Source organism: Bidens hawaiensis, unplaced genomic scaffold (genome assembly GCF_021521415.1).
Source record: "Bidens hawaiensis isolate Kalapana, Puna unplaced genomic scaffold, B.hawaiensis_p1.1 tig00051364_1, whole genome shotgun sequence".
In the NCBI taxonomy this organism is placed as follows: domain Eukaryota; kingdom Viridiplantae; phylum Streptophyta; class Magnoliopsida; order Asterales; family Asteraceae; genus Bidens; species Bidens hawaiensis.
Genome location: NW_027499206.1, coordinates 27660 through 47952, shown reverse-complemented (window position 1 = coordinate 47952; position 20293 = coordinate 27660). Strand labels below are relative to the sequence as shown.

Here is a 20293-nt window from a genome sequence, read left to right as displayed (position 1 = left end):
TCTAAAACGCCAGGGCCTTAGCCCAATAATGTGAGCCTTAGCTCAAATCACTCACAACATCCCTCTTACATGCTGCGCAGCCTGACCATAAAACACCTAAACACAACTAAGGCAAAGCAAATGCCAAAACATAGTTGTTAAGGTCTCAGGTTGGGGTCGCGCATGAAATTGTAGTGGATATCTGAGTAACACATTGACGCGTAAAGGCTAAAAAACTCATAATTCCATAAACGCGCGATAACGTCGCGCAAAAGAGGAATAATGAAAGCGCCAAGACACGTGTCAACATAATCAAGATATGGCAAAATCACTTACAATATGACAAGGGTTAAGTATAATAAATTCCTTACAACCTTGTTCTTATTCCAACGTGCAAGCATATCTTATATTCAACAAGCAAACATGCGATATAAAGAGATGAATGGGAATGCGCAAGATGCGAAGAAGGGAAAAACAAAATTTCATTCCAAAGCATTGAAATTTACAAGTTTACAAGATGAGATACAAACTACAAATAAAAAAAAAACATGAAGGGCTTCTCAAGTCTCCACGTTGACATCAGCCTCTTCATCATCCTCATCATCGCCCTCAGCATCTGGCGCAGCCTGCTCCTCATCATCTCCAAACTGACCATAGTCAAGTTGTTCATCTTGAATGGAGTCTTCTAGCACAACAGTGTCAGGAGCGGATCCTTTGGCCACGCCAGAGCCGCTAGCAACGCCAGCATTCCCCGCGCCATCATCGCCGCCGCCAGCCCCTTCGCACTCGTCAAGTAATTTCTTTAGCGCGACGAGATCGGGCTGGTCAGCAAGCGCGAATATCTGCAAATCATAAGCAAAAATATGAGTACAAAAAGACTTAGAAAATAAGTCAAGGTAATCTCATTAAAGTTAAAATACCTGCGCAAGGATGGGAATGGGAGTATTCATATACTTCTCCCCCATCGCGGCCATGTCTGCGCAGGCAACATCGCTCTGATAAGGGTACTCGGATGGGTTCTTCTTCAACATGCCATATTCATAGCCATCCGTAAACCCTTCAGCTCGACCCACCAAGCGCGCGGCAGCGTTGCAGTCCATCACAAGGGCCTGAAACTCGTCTGAGTATTTCATCGCGAAAGCGCAACGAGTCATGCCCTGTGAGATGAGCCATTGGCGATCCTGCGCCAGGCCAGCAACAGACGTCTCGAGGGCAGGAACCTGAGAGTTTAATAACTCAACAGTTTCCTTAGTCTTTTTCAGCTCCTCTTTGTCGGACGCTGCTGCCGCCAAGGTTTCTTCTTTTTCAGCCCGCGCACCATCAAGTGCTTCCTGGCTAGACGCTGCCGTCGCCAAGGCTTCATCTTTATCGGCCTGCGCGGCCGCCAGCTCCCTCTTCAGGCGCGCAATCTCACTCTCCAGTGATGATTTTTCAGTGATAGACTGGACAAGAGCTTGGTCACGCGCCTCCGCCTCCAGCTCCAAGTCGCGCGCTCTGCGCGCGTACTTGGCCGCGTCCGCCTCCGCCGCCTGCAGCTTCTCCCGCGCAGCCTGAAGCTCATGCCCGCGCTTCACGAAGGCGCTGTTGGCACTTGCTCTGTTCTCACTGAGCTCTGCTTGGAGCTTCTCAGCTCTCTCGCGAGCATCAGAAAGATGCCAAGCAGACACCTTAGCCTCTTGCTTGGCTTCCGCAAGAGCATCACGTACTTTTACGTAATCAGAGCGAAGCTCTTGGGAGGCAGCAAAGAAGGCCGACCCAGCAAACATATGATCGTTGAGCAGGTCGTCGCGAGCGCGGTCCTCCTGGAACCTCCTTTCAGATGGAGGCACAGCATGAGCCCAGAATTCCGCACACACACCCATGGACTGAAATGTGCTGTCTTCAGTAATATTCCATCTCGGGCGGTAAATGTGATCGGTTTCCTGCAAAAACAAAGAAATTATCTAAGTCATCAAAACACTAAGATGGAAGCCCGCACAGCGGAGCAAAAAAGAACCTATACCTGCGGGGATGAAGCAGAAAAGTCAGCGCCAGCCCCACGAGAGGGCTCCGCCGCGAAACCTCGTGGCGCTGCAGGGCTGGCGCGGGCGCCATCGGAGTCTTCAGCATGAACCTCCTCATCCTCCTCTGAAATAGGCCTCTTCTCCTGCGACCTAGAATCAAAATCGGTCTCGCGAGGAGGGCTGTGCGCAGGAGGAGGTGAGGGAGGTCTCGACGCCGCCAGGTCGGCGCGCAAAACGGCCTCCTGCTCCTTCGTAATCCCGATGAGGGGAGATTCATCGCTTGCAGGAGCAGGAGCAGGAGCAGAGCCAACGGCGCTGGCACCGGCGCCAGGAGTACCGCCAGCAGCTTGTACGCCAGCTACGGCTTCTATGAAAAAATCAACAACAAGAAATGGTTCATGACTTGATCTAAAAGAAAGTCAGAAAAAAAGAGCGCAATACGTACCTTGGCGCAACTCCGTTCGCGAAGCAAACATCGCCATGAAGTCCATTCTACCCTTCTTTGAGGGTAAAACAGGGGACTTCGAAGCGACCTCCGGCGCAGCCTGGGCATCTTGTTGCGCTGTCGCCGGCTCTACAAACATTTGAGTGAGCAAAGATTCATTAGTAATTCTATCAGAATCGCGCTCATAGAACCATAAAAGATAAGCAAAGGATAAGCAAAGTATACCTGTCGAAGGCGCAATGCCACTTCCCTTTTCCGTAGCGTGAAGGGAGGAGGTAGCGCCACCATACCTCAAGTGGACAGGAGGTCTGCCCACTTTTTGAGGCAGGGAAGATAAGGAAACCTTGGTGGTAAACCCCAGGGTTTTCCCAAATCCCCCCGCCTGAGTAGGAGGATCCTGAACAACAGGGGCATCATCCTTCTTCTGTTTCTTACTGGCCCCTGCGCCAGTTTTCCCCTTAGCTTTACGCTTTAGTTGGGGCGGCTCCTCTTCCTCCTCCTCTTCCGCGAGCTCCAGCTCGTAGTTTTCGAGCGCATCTACAATACACACAACAGAAGTGTTACCAAAATTTGGTATTATAAAGGAAAATGCATAAGTACAAAGGCTTACCAGGCGCATCGCTGTCGAAGACAAATCCCAGATCAACAGGGATGAACATGTCATCGAAGCGATCGGGGAAACCAACCTCCCCAGCGCCGAGCGCGACGGAGCCACCCTCCATATGTTCATCATAGGCGGCGTGGATATAATCCTTGGTGACTGCACAAAAACAAGTCAAATGATATCAACAAAATGAATTATATTCGCGCAGAAGTAAAGCAATGAGATTAACTTAGACAATCCGTCGACTTGGATAACGGGCTCAAGCGCGCTGTCCGCCCACCTCCTGCTCATACCAACCCCCACCAGCGCCTCCTCACAAATGTTCTTGGCGGGGGATGGTTCAGCGGTCAACTTATTAACCCAGGCGCCAGTTGGGTTCTTGAGGACACCCACATCCGCAGGCGCAGAAGAGATCGAGCGCATGGTCATACGGATGGGGATCACACCAGCCCTTATATAGAAAAACCTCTCAGACCAGTCATGAAGGCTCTTGAATGAAACAGTGGAGCACTTCACCTTCTGACTGCGAGGAATAAATGAGAACCAAGAATCTTGGATCTTGGGCTTGTAAAAAAACTGAAAGCGCCGAGGGGTGGGCTCCTCGCGCTGAGATTTGCACATGAACTCAAAGTGAGTCATGCGCACGAGTCCAAACGGATGGACTTGGGATATATGAATCCCATAAAACCTAAGCACCGCACCCACAAACCTTGTCATCGGGAGACGAAGGTTGCAGTGGGTGAAAAAATGGCTATAAAGGGATATATAGCCGGCAGGCGGGTCCGCCGCCGTTTGCCCGGCCACAGGCAACATGCAGCCAAACACAGCGAGAAAAACCTGAGAGGCGATAAGGCTGTCAAGATCAGCCTGCCTCAGTTTGCAGGGGATTTCATTCCACCTCTTCACGGCCTTGGTCCTCCCTACCTCCTCCGATGAGACCTCAGCAGCCTTCTTCCCCTTGCCGGTCTTCTTCAATGTAGACATTACTAACGATTTTCTACGGCAATGGATGGGGGAGATTGTGTTGTCTGAGCTATCAGACATACAACTGTGACAACGAACAAAGGTTGCTTCTGAATAACAGATATTTGGAAGCAGAACAAAGGGAATAGAATGAAAGAAAGAAAAAAAAGCTCAGAAATAATAAACAAGAAGATGAAGGATAAAAAACTCTAAGGGCTGGCTTTTATAGGCCCAGGAGAGAGAAAAATGGGTGCTGATCGGACTTCACGCGCCCCCACTCTTAGGTGTAAGCCAACGGAAGCGCGACACGTGTCAATCACACTGTGTGAGGGGACACGAAAAGAAATAATACAGCTGTTGCCAGAGTTCACGCGCCACCACTCGCAGGAACGGACCAATGCGAGCGCGACACGTGTTCCTGACACTCTGTGAGGGGACACGAAAGGCAACTGTAGCACCTCGAGCACACGAAAGGTCTGACACGTCTCCATCACGTACATAGACGATTCGTTTTCAACCAAAAGGATAGAATTTCGCGCAACGACGAGTAATAAGAAGAAAAAGACAAACCCCTACTAAAAGAGCAAACTGTTAAGTCTAACATCTATCTTGCCTCGCTCGCGCGAGACAAGACACACATTAGACTGGGGGGGCTTGAAGAGGTATGTACCCGCCTCAACACCGAGCAAGGCGGGTCAACCCACAAGATATAGACAAGAGGCTTGAAATCAAGACATTACGAAGGCACAAAGCCAAAACCTATGCGCATGGCGCATATCACATATGCTCAGGCATCATATGCCCAGGCACCACACATGCTCAGGCATCATACGCCCAGGCACCACACATGCTCAGGCATCATATGCCCAGGCACCACAGATGCTCAGGCATCACATATGCTCACGCATCACATATGCTCACGCATATCACATATGCGCGTGGCGCATCCGTGCGTGGCGCATATCACATGTTTGTGCATATCACATCTGCGCATGAAACATCTGCGCGTGAGAATAAAGAGAAGACCTCGCGCATCATCAGGATGGGCGCGTATCACACATGCACATAATCAACCTCATCCTTATCCAAATCAGGATTAGGGCAACCTTGATTGTGCACGTCAGACAACCTTCCAGAAGGTATCTTTTTAAGGAATAAGAATATGCTGATGTTGACAGCTGCCAAATGAAAGGTGGACAACTCAGCATGACACATGTGCTACCACGTGATTACAACCAATGAGAAAGCACCAGGTGTCCCAGAGGACACGTGGCGCAGAGCAATTGGAGGAGGCCAACAAGGCTGAGCCCAATCAGTGGAAACCCTAGCACTATAAATACAGCATCAACTCCACAAGGAGAGACACTCAAACACATTCAATCATATTCAATTACATTCAATCAGACAGTTACAGCCAGTAACACATAATCACATCCAATTACAGAGTATTCAGCTATTAAGCAATACTCTCCAGATTTCCTTACTCTGATATTATTATCTTCTCCCACAAATACTTATTCTCACACCGGAGGGTTACCCCAAAGAGGACCCATCTGTCCCTTTCTGAGGGGTAAGTTGACGGTGCTGTTCATTTTGTAGGTGGAAGAACACAGATCCAAGAAAACCATCGGTGAAATAGTATAATCACACCCGAGGAAAGTAGATCGTCTACCAGTGAGTCGATCCACGTTTCTTCATTTATAAAAAAATTATGTTCTTATTAAGTAATAAACTGAAAGTTTATATTATAATATTTGGGGAACATTAACGTACAAATGAAATTAACGTGCTAATTGTATGAATCCAGTAGAGTAATTATATATACAAGTAGAGTAATTATTTAATTACAATTACTCTATGATGTTATCACATAATTACTCTACTTAATTATCACAATTAACATGTTAATTTAATTTGTATTTGATCCAAACCATATAGTATTATATTGCTCTCATGTAATATATGACGTGTTAACTAAACATGATGTCAAAATTAGACCCGTTTTCGTACCATTTAACCTTTTGATGCCTGGGCATTTGTTGTATCACCAATTTGACACTGAGTACTAACTTCACAAAACCATTCATCCTAACTTCATAAAACTATACATCCTAGCAACCTAACATCCTACCAATATAGCATAAAGCACCACAATATGTTTTGGCTCTTGCAAAGCGGTGTCTTTTAATCAATTGGTCAGGTTTTTCTTTCATTAACTACTCTTGGTATAATGCAACTTGTAAACCCAATTGCTAATAGCATATAAACTGTTTAACACCATTTGTTAATAGCCTAACAAAATCTTCCTAACAACTTAATATAATCTTTAAACGATGTGCTAACATTAGCCTAACAACATAACAAAATAGTACAATCTACATTACATAAACATTAGCCTAACAACCAAACATCCATCATATCGTCCATACAAAATTATAGACTGAGGCACAAACAAAAATTGTTGTAGCTTTATCATGTATTTTTCTAGTGATGAATAATGAGTCTCTTTCTAAACTAAGAGTATAGTTTAAATCAATAAATAACCTAACATCGAAGAAACATAACGTTCTGAGATATAAAATAAACAATTTTGTACCTTTATCAAGGAGTTTCGTAGTGATTACTCGACTTGGCCCTAATCAGCACGTTTAGAACGACCAGAGGCGTTAACTACAATAAAAAAAGTAATAAAACAGAGAAAGTAGTTGTATTGGATTTAGTTGAAGTTTTACATTGATTGACTTCTATCCTTATTCCGATCGAAATCCCTAAAACATCAGTTTATAATTTGAAAAAACTTAACAACGTAAGTTTTTTTAACGGAGGTCTAATGAAAACAGTTAGTGTGAAAGTTGAACCAGTGACAACTATTTTCTGTATTATCGGCCAACTGCAAAAATGTCGGATTATTAAAATCTAATTTGCCTATTACTTTTTCTTATTTACTAGATTTAGTTAACGTTTAAACTATATAATTGTTAATTTTAATTTTACATTATCTTAATAAGTTAATAACTTGACAATTGACTGGTGGATAAATTTTGATTTAGATAAATGTTATTGCAAATGTGAACAAATTACTAAAATTAGACAAATCTCTTGAAACACCAACTTCCTAACTCTAAGGGAAAGGTTCCAAATTTATCGATGGTTCTATGTTACTAAGTTCCGCATAGCTTGGGACTCATCTGTCCACCGTAATTTCGTAATTAATTTATGTTCATGTTTGAGTGTTCTTGCATGAAGTGTATACGAAAAATTTAAGGGGCTACTTTGAATCTGTGTGTGCGTGCATTCATCTAGACATTGTTTGTCTTTGATTTCCAGAGCGATTGATAATAAAATATGCCGCCACAAAATGCCTCGCAAGATACGATTATTTGCTATGCTCCGTTGATGATTACGACCCAAGGAATATGGCAAGGAGATAATCCATTGAAGTACTCGCTCCCTCTTTTCCTTTTGCAACTAATTCTCGTCGTTGTTACCACTCGTGTTCTTGTTTACCTCTTGAAACCCTTTCGCCAACCTCGTGTTATTTCCGAGATCCTTGTAAGTCTTGTTGTATTTGTCTTGTCTCATTTTGTTTCTAGTAATCACAAAATTTCATCAAGAAAATATAGAAATTGTGAATTTATAGGGAAAGTTGATTATAATCTTCATTAATGAAAATCATTTCTAAATTGTTTTACAAGTTATATTCTTTGAAAGAAAAACGTATGTAAACAAATTTTAGCTAGTAATTATACATATATGATATTTCATGCGTCATATGGTTTGTATACATCCATTTGGTGATCATGTGATTGCCCAAGCCTCATTCAATTCATTGCTATGTTGACTTCTAGGTGGTTTTGTTAATTACTTGCATAATTAGATAATTTGCATAGGAGGGGGAGGGACTTTGGACCAGACATACACTTTTATGAAAGTCGCAGGGATTGCGACTTTGATTCATCTCTACGATCGTGAATGTTGTTAACAAACACAACACCCTCGCGACTATCATGAAAGGTTGTCATGTTTGGTTCAAATACTTTTACAAATAATTAACAAAACAACATGAAATCAACTGGTATTGCCAAACATATCCAAATAACTTTACATAATAACCTTTTATTAATAGTAAATAAATGTCTTGAAACAATGTATGTTACTTATTTCATGATTTCTTGCTAACTTAGTGCAATGACATATTGATATATATACACGCAGGGTGGAGTAATATTGGGTCCATCGGTGTTGGGACGAAGCGATCTCTTTACGAATGCAGTATTCCCATTAAATAGTGTTACGGTTCTTGAAACAATGGCGAACATCGGCCTTCTCTACTTCCTCTTCTTAGTCGGAGTAGAAATGGACATTGCAGTGATCCGCCACACAGGAAGAAAAGCCATATTCATCGCATTTGCGGGCATGATCCTCCCATTCCTCATTGGCATCTCTTTCTCCTACCTATTACATGAAAGAACACAAGGAGTCAAACAAGGGACCTTTATATTATTCCTTGGAGTAGCTCTTTCTGTGACCGCATTCCCAGTGCTTGCACGAGTCCTAGCCGAGCTCAAATTACTTAACACGGATATTGGCCGGATCGCAATGTCAGCAGCCCTCGTTAACGATATGTGTGCATGGATTCTACTAGCCTTAGCTATCGCTTTAGCCGAAAATGAAAATATTAACTTAGCTACTCTATGGGTAGTTTTATCTAGTGCGGGGTTTATTATGTTTTGCATTTATGTTGTCCGTCCAATGGTTTCTTGGATTATTCAAAAGACACCAGAGGGTGAACCGGTTAGTGATTTCTATATTGGTGTGATCTTAACCGGAGTCATGATCTCCGGGTTCATAACCGATGCTATCGGGACACACTCGGTGTTTGGTGCATTTATATTCGGGTTGGTGATCCCTAATGGACCTTTAGGGGTTACACTTATTGAAAGATTGGAGGATTTTGTATCGGGTCTTTTGTTACCACTTTTTTTCGCGATTAGTGGTCTTAAAACGGAAATAGGCGCGATAGATGGTGCGGACACATGGGGCATATTAGCTCTTGTGATAATACTAGCGTGTGCCGGAAAAGTGGCCGGGACATTGCTCGTTGCTCTACTTTACCAGATTCCGTTCTATGATGGGGTTACGCTTGGATTCCTAATGAACACCAAAGGCCTTGTTGAGATGATTGTTCTCAATGTTGGTAAGGATCAAAAGGTAAGTTCTTTTTTGGTTTAGTGATTTATTTCAGGTAAATATTATATTTATATGTTTTTTTAGTTGACACATAAGGGAAGCATAAAAATAACCATTGAATTCTCAAATAGTACACAAGAGTCCACTTTATACTGATTTACAAATTTGGCAAATTCCGTTTTATTTTTGAAATTAAGAACTGCTAAATTAATACTAAAGTTAAGAATAAATATACTCATGTAAATTAAGTTATTTACACGTTATACACATGGGCGAAACTTCTTTAGGGCCCAGGTGACCCCGGTCTCCCTGTTTTTTCGCGCAGTAGTGTAAATTGACTCTTTTTCGTCCGAAAATATGTATATGTAATGTAAATTAACCCCTTTTTGCCTCAAAATTTGAGCCCGGCCACCCTCGTTTATGGTTTTTTAAATACATTTTGAGCTCGCTCCCCCCTACCGGAAGAACTCGTCCAAGCTTCGTCACTGGTTTTACATGCAACCTTTATTGTACAAAAATAGTTACATTAGACCTATTGCAATCTTTTTGTTACATAATAAAACTGTTTTCTTTTTTCAAATTCAACATTTTCAAGATGTAACTCTTTGGAAAAGAGTTGTAATAGCGCCAACAGGTAACAAAAACGTTGCATCAGGTCTAATGCAACTTCACTAAAATTACGAACAAATTTCAATGACGAAATATCGGAGTATTAATGGAAAGAATTCGTATTTAACTGCGGCCGTTTGCCGGTCGTGTTACCTCACCCGAATTCCCTTCGCTTCTCTCAAGCCTGATCAAGTTGGGCATGTGTAACTTTGAATAAATTTTCATTAGTAAATTAAAACTAGCATGGTAAACATTTGATGCTAGCGGCACGATTTGTTGCTTGTTTGCTATTTATTTCAATGTAAAAGGATATATATATGAAATATAGTATAATGTTTCTTATCTACATTTTGTAACCATGGATGTGTAGGTATTGGATGACAAATCTTTTGCAATCATGATTGTGGTAGCATTGGTGATGACGGCTATAATTACTCCGGCGGTGACCACACTCTATAAACCGGCAAGAAGATTTGCACCTTACAAAGGTAGAACAATCCTAAAATCAAACCCGGATGGTGATTTAAGGACTCTAGTTTGCATCCACACACCAAGAAACGTGCCCACAATAATCAACCTTCTTGAAGCCTCAAATCCAACAAAGAAGTCTTCACTTTCCATCTATGTCCTCCATCTAGTCGAGCTAACGGGGCGAGCCTCCGCAATGCTAATCGTTCACAACAGCCGGAGGACTGGACGTCCAGCAGCCAATAGAACACAAGCTCAATCTGATCACATCATCAATGCATTTGAAACCTTTGAGCAAAACGCGGGAAATGTATCGGTTCAACCACTTACCGCAATATCCCCTTACTCGACCATGCACGAGGATATTTGTAGCGTTGCAGAGGATAAACGCGTAGCGTTTATTATCCTCCCGTTCCACAAGCAACAAACTGTCGACGGGGGGATGGAAGGCACTAACCCTGCTTTTCGGGTTATTAACCAAAATGTTTTAGCAAATGCACCTTGCTCGGTCGGTATCCTGGTTGACCGTGGTCTCAGCGCGTCAACCAGGATAGCTGGTAACCAAATAGGACACCACATTGCTGTGGTGTTCATTGGTGGACCAGATGACCGAGAAGCTTTAGCGTATGCATTTCGTATGTCTGGCTATCCCGGGAACACTCTCACCGTAATGCGCTTTGTTCTTGGGACCGAAAACCTTGATCAAGCAAGTACCTCCAATGGAATTGAGAACGACCCTAGGGTTTTGAAAGTGATAACTGATAGCGATAGAGATAAACAAGAAGACGATGCGTTTATAAACCAGTTTAGATCGAGGATATTAAACGAGGATTGTATTAGTTACAATGAAACAGCTGTGAATAATGCTGAGCAAACTGTGGCAGCTATTCGATCCGTGGACACCGCGCATGATTTGTTTATTGTAGGGAGAGGTCAAGGAGTGGTGTCACCCCTGACCGCGGGATTGACTGACTGGAGTGAGTGTCCTGAGCTAGGAGCAATCGGTGACTTGTTAGCATCATCGGATTTTGCGACCACTGTGTCCGTGTTAGTGATTCAGCATTATGCCGGTTCGGATGTAGAAGACTTCACCATATCACCGGACAGTAACCAGGGAACGTTCATGAACCGTACCCCGAATGCGAACCGGCGATCTCCTAGAGGCTCATCTATGAATGATACATAACATTATAGATTTATACTTGTGTGTATTCTGTTGTGAATTAAGTAGGGTAAATAAAATGTTTTTGTTCTTAGGGTTGTTATCTAATGTTATACTTTTTGTATATGCTTTAAAGTGGTGTTTAGTATTAGAAAATGAGTACTCATAAGTGTTGTATCAGAATAAACAGCCAAGGCTAAACGGATGAAATTGATACAACAAATGTTTTTTGATTAATATTGAATAAGGATTGCATACACGTCTATTCGTCTAATACCGATCGAGGTCAAAGTCTCGGTCAAAGATAAGTTTAAAAGCGTGTTTCTAGGTACCCTAACTAATAGGGTCACTAGGGTTTTGAATATAAGGAAATTAGTGGCCAATGTTTTATGTTTAACTGATTTGTATTTTGTAGTAAACAGTTATGAAGTTTGCTATGATCTTAATCTTGTTCAAATAAATGGTTTGTTTAATATAAATAAAGGTGTGTTAAAGTTGTAAATAATAACTAATAAATAAAACATGCATTCGGTTTTATGTTTAGATGCTAGTTGTATAGCCAATTCAAATTACTTTTTTAAAGATTACAAAGACATAATTATAATCAATTTATAGAGTAGGGATGATACCCGACACGAAACGCGGCCGTGTTGACTTAAATGGTATTAATAGCCATTTAAGAATAAAAGGCTAGCTAGAACACTATCAAACTTGTCATTTCATAATAAAAATCCAAAATCGAATTAAGAAAATTTAGTCTTTGACGCTTCTTAATGTGTTTGGCAGGTAGGGTAGTTGAGACGTTTGGTTAATGTATTTAACTTTCTGATACACAGTTCCTATGCATAAAAGTGTAGTTAAAAGTAAGTAAAAAAATAAAAATTATCATCAAACGGGCCTTTTTTTTATCTAACTTCTAAAAAAAATTGATGTTGAAAGCTTAAGAAAAAAATGCTAAAAACCTTTCAAAAAATATATACACTAATTATCTAATCAGTATAATTGAGAATTTTTGTGTCATTTCGTGGGTTATTATTGTTTTTGTATATGTAGTAATGGTTTTGATAGTTAGCATATACATTGGTGTTGGTTGAATGATTTTGTTGGTAAGGGAAACTGTCTGTACCGGTTTGTAACCCGGGTTTGAATCCTTGATGTTGTAAATTATGGTTTCAATTTTTTAACTGTGTTATTTATGGTTTTCTGTATGATTGAATGGTTTGTCTTTTAACATTAACTTTGGTGTGGACCGGATAGTTGTGTTGTTAAGTGAAACCGACCGAATTTAAGTACAATCACCTCATTTTGTTTTAGTATCTATACAGTAACGATAACTGACCGGATACCAATTTTATTTTTTTAGTTTAAGTATCGTAACAAACGTAACGGAGACCGACCAAATTTGTGTAGACTCATCGCCTCAAAGCCCGGGATCGACAACGTTCGGGTTTTACCAAAGCCCGAGATTTATGACCGATGGCACCCAATTGGTCTATCTCAATTTTTAAATTGTTTTTGTTTTAGTTCCAATGACATAACACATATAATCAAAACCGACTAAATTCGTGTCGACTTACCGCCTTAAAGTCGGGACCTACAATGTTTAGGTTTGCCAACGTTCGAGTTTTACCAAACTGCCCAGCGCAACGCGCCGGATAAAACATTAGTTTGTTACTCCAGGTAAAACACTAGTTAGTATTATAATTCCAAATCAAAGTTCTAGATATCGCTTTCCAGATACAGTCCCAAATACCCGGCCCTTACGACTTACAAGCTTGTAGCATTTATTTCATAAATATCACCAAATTACATATAAAGTATATAAAACTATTCTTGAATCATATGGCCATGATCCTTTACAAGTATCCATCATAAACACATACATAGATATATTCCACACACACCAATTAAAGTTTCAACCTTTAACAATCCTAGAAGATAAATCTAAGCACATTGGAAGCCGGAGGGAACCTTCTTGCCACAGTAGTTAAGCAACAAGCTCAAGGAGACCGGTACATTTAGGTGTGTCCCCAAGACATTAGCTTTGATTGCGGTGCAAAGGCAGACGGCAGCCTCAAGATCTGCGAGTCCCTCAATGAGGGGGCAACATGGTGTCTTTGGTGGAGTTCCAACCACTAGGTGGATAAGGTCATTGAGCAACTTAGCACATACACCTAACTTGAGTGTGTCTTTTGGGCAAGTGGCTTTGGATGGTGGGTTTGTAGGTGTAGGAGGCTTTGGTGTGGAAGGGACTTTGGGTGGTGGGTTTGAAGGTGTAGAAGGCTTTGGTGTGGAAGGGACTTTGGGTGGTGGGTTTGAAGGTGTAGAAGGCTTTGGTGTGAAAGGGACTTTGGGTGGTGGGTTTGAAGGTGTAGAAGGCTTTGGTGTTGAAGGGACTTTGGGTGGTGGGTTTGAAGGTGTAGAAGGCTTTGGTGTTGAAGGGACTTTGGGTGGTGGGTTTGAAGGTGTAGAAGGCTTTGGTGTGGAAGGGACTTTGGGTGGTGGGTTTGAAGGTGTAGAAGGCTTTGGTGTTGAAGGGACTTTGGGTGGCGGGTTTGAAGGTGTAGGTGTAGGTGTAGGAGGCTTTGGTGAAGGGGGGCACGGCGGAGGCGGTGGTGGTGGACAGGCTTCTGGGGTATAGGTGGATGTTACTAGAGTGAAGAAGAGTAGGTTGAATGTAAGGAACAAGGCTGGTTTTGCTAATGCCCTTGAAGCCATTTGTAATGCTTCTAGCTTTAGCTAGTTACAAAGTGTGGTTGTTGGTAGTTTGTTTTGTGTGAAGATGGACAAGGTGCATGGGGGTATTTATAGATGGAAATTGTCAATGACTTCCTCAATTATTGATTATTGTAATTAACTCGCTTTTTTGTATCTTTTTTCTTTAACAATAAACTAATATAATTCTAAATACTCCTACAAAACGTTTAAGCTTGCATTTTGCATTGCAGAATTTGAACCATCTACCTCTAAGATAGAAGGGACCTTTCTTTATCGCATTTAACTTCACCTATCGAACTACAAATATATCAACAATAAGTAAAATTCCTTTGAAGATCGACCTAACAAAATTCAACGTTTATTGGTTTTTCTAATTTCTTTATCAGTATATTAAGTCTGTTATAAGATTTAACCTTTAATCATGCACGTTTGGATAGATCCGTAGATAAATATAACTATTTCAAGTTTAATTAGGTTAATTTTATTCATGCATAAACACAATATAGAGTTTTGTCTATAAGTTAACAAAGTACAGGATGCACTATCAACACGATCATACGTAGTTTGGTGGTCTTTAATCGGGGTTAGCCATGTATATAAAAGAAATGGCGGTCGTTTTAGGCACCAAATTTACAAGGCCTAAAATTTGTTTAGGGTTTTGACATATTATACATAATGATCCAAATGATGCTGATTAGGATGTACGTGTGTGACAAACCCAATGAAAGATCATATAGAAATACTTGCCAATTAAAATCCACATGTTGGCGGCATGTTAGTACGTCCATTTTGATCTTTGTTGTGTTTTTCTGTTCTTGAAATGATGGTGGGTATGTTTGGCAAAACTAGCTGGAAGCTGTTGGCTGGTAGCTGGAAGTTGGTGGCTGGAAGTAGGGCTGACAATTTATACACGAGACACGAATACACGACACGTACCTACACGACTTTAACAGGTAACAGGTAAGACCTTAACATGTTTCGTGTACTAAACAGGTAGACACGAAATGACCTGTTAATTTTCGTGTCTAAACAGGTATAATACCTGTTTACCTGTTAGATACCTGTTAGTACCTGTTTAATTTTTAAATTAAATAAATTATAAATTATATATAGGTATAACTTATATTATCCCTAACCCTAATTCTTATTTCTAACAGCTGCTCTTCCCTCTCAGCCACTCACGCAGTCAGCCAGTTCTTCCCTCTCAGCCACTCAGTTCTTCCCTCTCACTCCGGCCGGTCACCGGACATCACCAGGGTTCCCGTCGTCGGCCCGTCGCCGACCTTCCCTCTCACGCCGTCACCCGTCGCCTTCCTTCTCACGCTGTAACAGGTAAGGCTGTTTAACTGTTTTAGGTTTGTTAGTTCACAAAAAGGCTGTAAATGAAATGGACTTTCAATGGCACCATGGATGCATATAGTTCATTTATTATTCGACATTTTCTACTTTATTATTATACTTTGATGTTTTGTATTATTTTTGTTAACAAATAACAATACAGTTTGATATATTGCTATTATAATATAAAATATGATTACATATTAATTATTTTAAACAGTCAACACGAAGGTTTGGACCCTTCCAACGATTAAAGAGATTGAGGTGAACGATTTGGTGACTCGGTGGGTTGCTGAGTTAATAATATGAGACTAATACTATTATAGGGCTGTTTTAGTTTAATTAGTTCACTTATTTTGTATTGAACTTTTGATTGCTCACATTTGCTAGTATTTACAATTTAGGTAATTATAAGTGACCCACAAAAGAAGGTGGAAAAGGCGAAGGATAAGAAAGCCAAAACAACGGTATGTTTGTTGATTCAACTATGCTTATTTTGATAACGGAAAAGGCGATAGATTGGTTACATGGAGATTTTTGTAATGTCCATCTTTGCTTGATTTTTATAAGTTTTATACACAATATTATATTAAATTTTATGATGTATATGTATGTTTGTACTTTGTAGGTTCTAACAAAGTTAGTGTGGAAAAGCTCACTGAAGATATAATGTCGCTTGACATTAGTTGTGAATCAAATGCTTCAAAACTCGGTAAACAATCCTAAGGTACCAACTCCAAATGCTTCAAGTAGTGTTGCTTGCTAGAAACAACCTCACTCTAAAACTTTCAAATAGTGTTAGTTGATAAAACTATATGAATATGTTCAATTGTCCATGATTAATATGACTAATTGACTATCTTTATTTTGTGTGTAGGTTTGATTGTTTGGAATTGAAGATTTGAGAAGAAAGACCACTTGGAACTTGAAAGTTTGGAACTTGATATTGTTTTCAATATATTTTTTGATTAGAATTCTCTGTGTTTTTGTCTTAAATTTGTTAAGGACCATGGAGTTATGTTTTATTTTAAGACTTTTATGAACTTTCGTCGACTTTTGTTTCGCTAAAAGGTTGTCAAATATGTGTTTCTAAACAGCTATTATCGTGTACTATCGTGTATTATCGTGTATACCAGGTATTAACAGGTTCGTGTTCGTGTTTGGGTTACAGGTACACGAAAAGTTTTCGTGTCGTGTACAAGTATACCCATTTCATGTTCGTGTCTTATCATGTACGGGTATACACGATATGTCAGCCCTAGCTGGAAGCTGTAGCTGGTAGCTGTTAGCTGTAGCTCTTTAGATATATTTAGATGTTTGGCAGAGTAGCTGGAGCTTTTAATAAAACGTATAAAATTACTAAAATGGGCATAACTAAAATCAATAATAGTAAATGTATTTATTTTGAAAGGTTATTTAAGTAAATTATCATACTAAAAGCTTGTAGCTCTTTCTAAACGCTACTAGTAGAAGCTTTAAGCTTTAAGCTTTTTCTCCTGACCTAAAAGCTTCAAGCTCCTTGAACCAAACAGAGCTTTTAATTGAGTTTGAGCTTTTTCTTAAAAGCTTGAAGCTTGTAGCTCCTAAAAGCTCCTAAAAGCTTCATGCCAAACATACCCGGTATAGATGTTGTGTATCAATAGAGGAAAGTGAAATTTGTGGGTCTTGTTCTAAGACACGAGACAATTTTTACTTTATTCTACCTCTTTGTTGCTATTTTCTTTTGGTAAGATCATGTATCCTGCAAAATCGGTTTTATGGCATGCAGACGTTGTTGCTTCTTTGAGTGAGCGTACGTTTAGGTTAATAACTATGACTAACGTGTTTAGCATGTCGTTTTTACTAATGTGAAACATTAAAGTGTTCTAACATATTATTGTTGGCGTTCTTTTAACTATTTTCAAGCATGCATCAAACATTGCCAAATTTCCCAAACATAGCGACTTCTTTTGTAGATGAAGATAGTGCAACGAGTTCGAGTTAAGTCCTTGATGTAACTCTTGTCATGGCAGAACTTCAATCTTTGAATATAATCATCCCTGATATTCTATATGTTTTTCATTCTGGAGACGGGCTTTTGATTTTAATAAATCAACATGTGAAAGCTTGAATCAAAATCACCTAGATAAACGTGTTTGACATTTTTCCATACTATTTTGCTTATTTCTTTAGTGGTCATTTGGAACATTAACGAGTCATTGACCCGGCCACCTGATCATCTCCATACCATTCTCACGAGAAAACTCATCATATGAAGCCACTTGGCCGAACCTAGACCCCTCTATTTTTTATTTTTTTATTATTATTTTTTTTGGTTACATATAGGATTGGAACCCCAAGACCTTTGCTTTTTAAAATTGAACTTTTGGGTTGCATATGGCTAAGAGTTTGAGTTTGAGAACATAAAAGTATTTGAGTTTTAAATTGAACATATTTGGTAACTTTATATGCCCCATTTCAAGTTTGATAAAATTTCTAGGTGATTTTCACTAACATAATAAACACTACTACGTCGGAATATTGGTCGGAATCAAGACAGATTAACCTAACATGGTTGACTTTTGTAGCAGACTTACAGACACTCAGGTTGAAGAGGTAGGTCCCAGCAGAGCCCAGTTGGACCCGCAAGACTCACCTCAAAGAGGGACGCCTACGCAGTTGAAACCGCAAGACTCACCTTCAACAGGGACGTCTGCGCAAAGGCTAAACTCGCAAGACTCACCTTGAAGAGAGATGTCTGCGCAGAAACCAACTAGATCCGCAGGACCCACCATGCTCAGAGACGTGACATCCTTACCCGCAGTACGCAAGCTGTTCCCGCAGGAAAAGCCTCCCAATGGTCGACGTACTCCGCCTGTTCCCGCAGTAACGGATACTAGCCATCAGGGAAGGCTACCCGCGCAGCAAGGCTAAACGCACAAGGCACTTAACTCTTAAATAATTCAGTAATGTCACCTAAAGAAGGAGTGAGCAAGCCGGGAACACTCCCGCCCAAAGCCGGGAATACTCCCGCCCAAATGAGCCAGTCCGTACGCTACTGGAGGACCTTTTGTACTGTACCTGACGAGGTATGGACAAAAGGTCTTACCAAAGCAGCGACAGCTCACTGTGACAAAGGAATAGTACACAGCCGGCCTGGTCACTATCAGCCGCTGCCTACTCACCAACCCCTGTCACTATTAGCCGCTGCCTACTCACCAACCTGTCTTAGCACGTGCATAGCCTGCAGTTGGTGGAAAAGAATAGTACACAGCCGGCCTGGTCACTATCAGCCGCTGCCTACCCACCAACTACCAGCATGGCATGTGCGTAGCCCACAGTTGGCAGAACAGGAATACTATTCAGCCGGCTGTACCTTCTTGGAAACCTACCTTCGGCTATAAATACTCCAACACCATGGAATGGTATGGACACATTACATTACCTTATCACATCTTATCTTTTCTAGCAATCTCTTAATATACACTTATATTCAAGAGCAATCTAGTCTGATTCTCACGCCGGAGGGTGGTCACAAGGAGGTACCCCCCCCTTCTAAGTGACGAGCTCACGGTGTCTGTTTTGCAGGTCACCAGAAGAACCATCTTTGTCGGACATAACCCCTCATGGGAAACATCTATTTAACCCCCAGATTATCCGTAATCTGCCCGGGGTAAATTAGTGTTTCTTCATTGGCGCCATCCGTGCATAAAAGCTAGAACTAATTCTCAGTTTTTTCAAAACCTCCGAAAAGATGGTTAACGTTACTCAGGTCCCCAGGCCAGGGAGTAGCCAAGAAACCCCGGTAACCACAACCCCAGCTACTGGGGGAACACCGGCGAATACACACATTTTACGAACACTACCCCGGTTACCCAAGCAGGGGCAAGTGCAGTAAATTTTACGAACACTACCCCGGTTACCCGAGCCGGGGCAAGTGCAGTAAACAATCCTCCCCTGGGATTCATTGATACCCAGGTGGAAAGACAACAGACGAGGCTCCCCCGAACACTCGATCAAGTTAAAGCGTGGGCCGAAGCACGTCAGAAGGAATTCCAAGCTGAGTTGGATGAACGCTTGCGTTCACTCCAACAGGCTGACGAATTCTGAAGCACTCAATAGCTCAACATGAGCAATGAGTGCGAGTACTTGGACGATGATTCGGAGGAATCCGACACCGACGCAAACCCTCGCCATAGGGCGGAAGGGAAGCGTAAGGAAACGGACTTCCAACCAAGAAGGAATTTTGGAGAAACCTTCAAACCAAAAAACGCGGGTGGAAACCCACGTGACTTCTCTAAAACCTTCAGACCAACCGCTGCAAATGCGGGAACCTCCAAGTTTGCAAGGGACATTGCGGAAGCAATCGCCCCAAGAAGTGCCAAACAGATGTCCAACATCGGCACTTATGATGGTATATCCGAACCAGACGATCATTTGAACAGATTCATAGCGGGGGCAACCGTCAGCAACTGGACGGAACCCACGTGGTGTTATATGTTCCAGATGACGCTGGTTGGAGCAGCCAGAGCGTGGTTCGACCGTCTACCGGTCCACCACATCTACGATTGGGCAGACTTCCAACAGAAGTTTAGCCAACACTTCAGCCAACAAAGAAAGTATACCGAAGAGCAATGGACAATCCTCAATTGCATTCGAGAGGAAGATGAATCTTTGCTAGACTTCATCACTCGCTTCAACTCAAAGAAGCTAAGTCTGGGTAGTATTAGCGAAGATCTTGTTCGCGGTGCTTTCATCCAGGGCACAAAAGACCCAGAGCTCATCCGCAACTTAACGGGTAAAGATGGCATGCCATCCACATGGGATGCCATCAT

The 20293-nt window shown here is 41.5% G+C and overlaps 2 protein-coding genes across 4 annotated transcripts; one reads left to right on the top strand and one right to left on the bottom strand.

The window, feature by feature from the left end:
* Window positions 1-7103: 7103 nt before the first annotated feature.
* On the top strand, window positions 7104-11537 carry LOC143599000 (cation/H(+) antiporter 15-like). The gene is made up of 3 exons (XM_077077072.1): window positions 7104-7546; window positions 8210-9205; window positions 10164-11537. Exons 1-3 carry the CDS (start codon window positions 7340-7342, stop codon window positions 11445-11447), a joined length of 2487 nt encoding a protein of 828 aa, XP_076933187.1. The 5' UTR covers window positions 7104-7339; the 3' UTR covers window positions 11448-11537.
* Window positions 11538-13187: 1650 nt separating this feature from the next.
* Window positions 13188-14225, bottom strand: LOC143599003 (uncharacterized). Of its 3 annotated transcripts, none has more exons than XM_077077074.1 (2): window positions 13991-14224; window positions 13188-13936 (listed from the first exon to the last, which is right to left on the bottom strand). In XM_077077074.1, the coding sequence occupies exons 1-2, from the start codon at window positions 14139-14141 to the stop codon at window positions 13368-13370; spliced, it is 720 nt and encodes a 239-aa protein (XP_076933189.1). In that variant the 5' UTR covers window positions 14142-14224; the 3' UTR covers window positions 13188-13367. The 3 variants fall into 3 exon arrangements, with proteins under 3 accessions (XP_076933189.1, XP_076933190.1, XP_076933188.1); XM_077077075.1 differs by having other exon boundaries at window positions 13188-13888; window positions 13991-14223; XM_077077073.1 differs by having other exon boundaries at window positions 13188-14225.
* Between the last annotated feature and the right edge of the window lie 6068 nt (window positions 14226-20293).

What these genes read in the sequence shown, in the direction of transcription:
- LOC143599003 (XM_077077073.1), bottom strand. Translation starts at nt 14,141, where the DNA reads ATGGCTTCAAGGGCATTAGCAAAACCAGCCTTGTTCCTTACATTCAAC.
- LOC143599000 (XM_077077072.1), top strand. Translation starts at nt 7,340, where the DNA reads ATGCCGCCACAAAATGCCTCGCAAGATACGATTATTTGCTATGCTCCG. An exon ending in GTGTTATTTCCGAGATCCTT is followed by an intron (nt 7,547 to 8,209) that starts GTAAGTCTTGTT and finishes ATATACACGCAG; the next exon opens with GGTGGAGTAATATTGGGTCC. An exon ending in ATGTTGGTAAGGATCAAAAG is followed by an intron (nt 9,206 to 10,163) that starts GTAAGTTCTTTT and finishes ATGGATGTGTAG; the next exon opens with GTATTGGATGACAAATCTTT.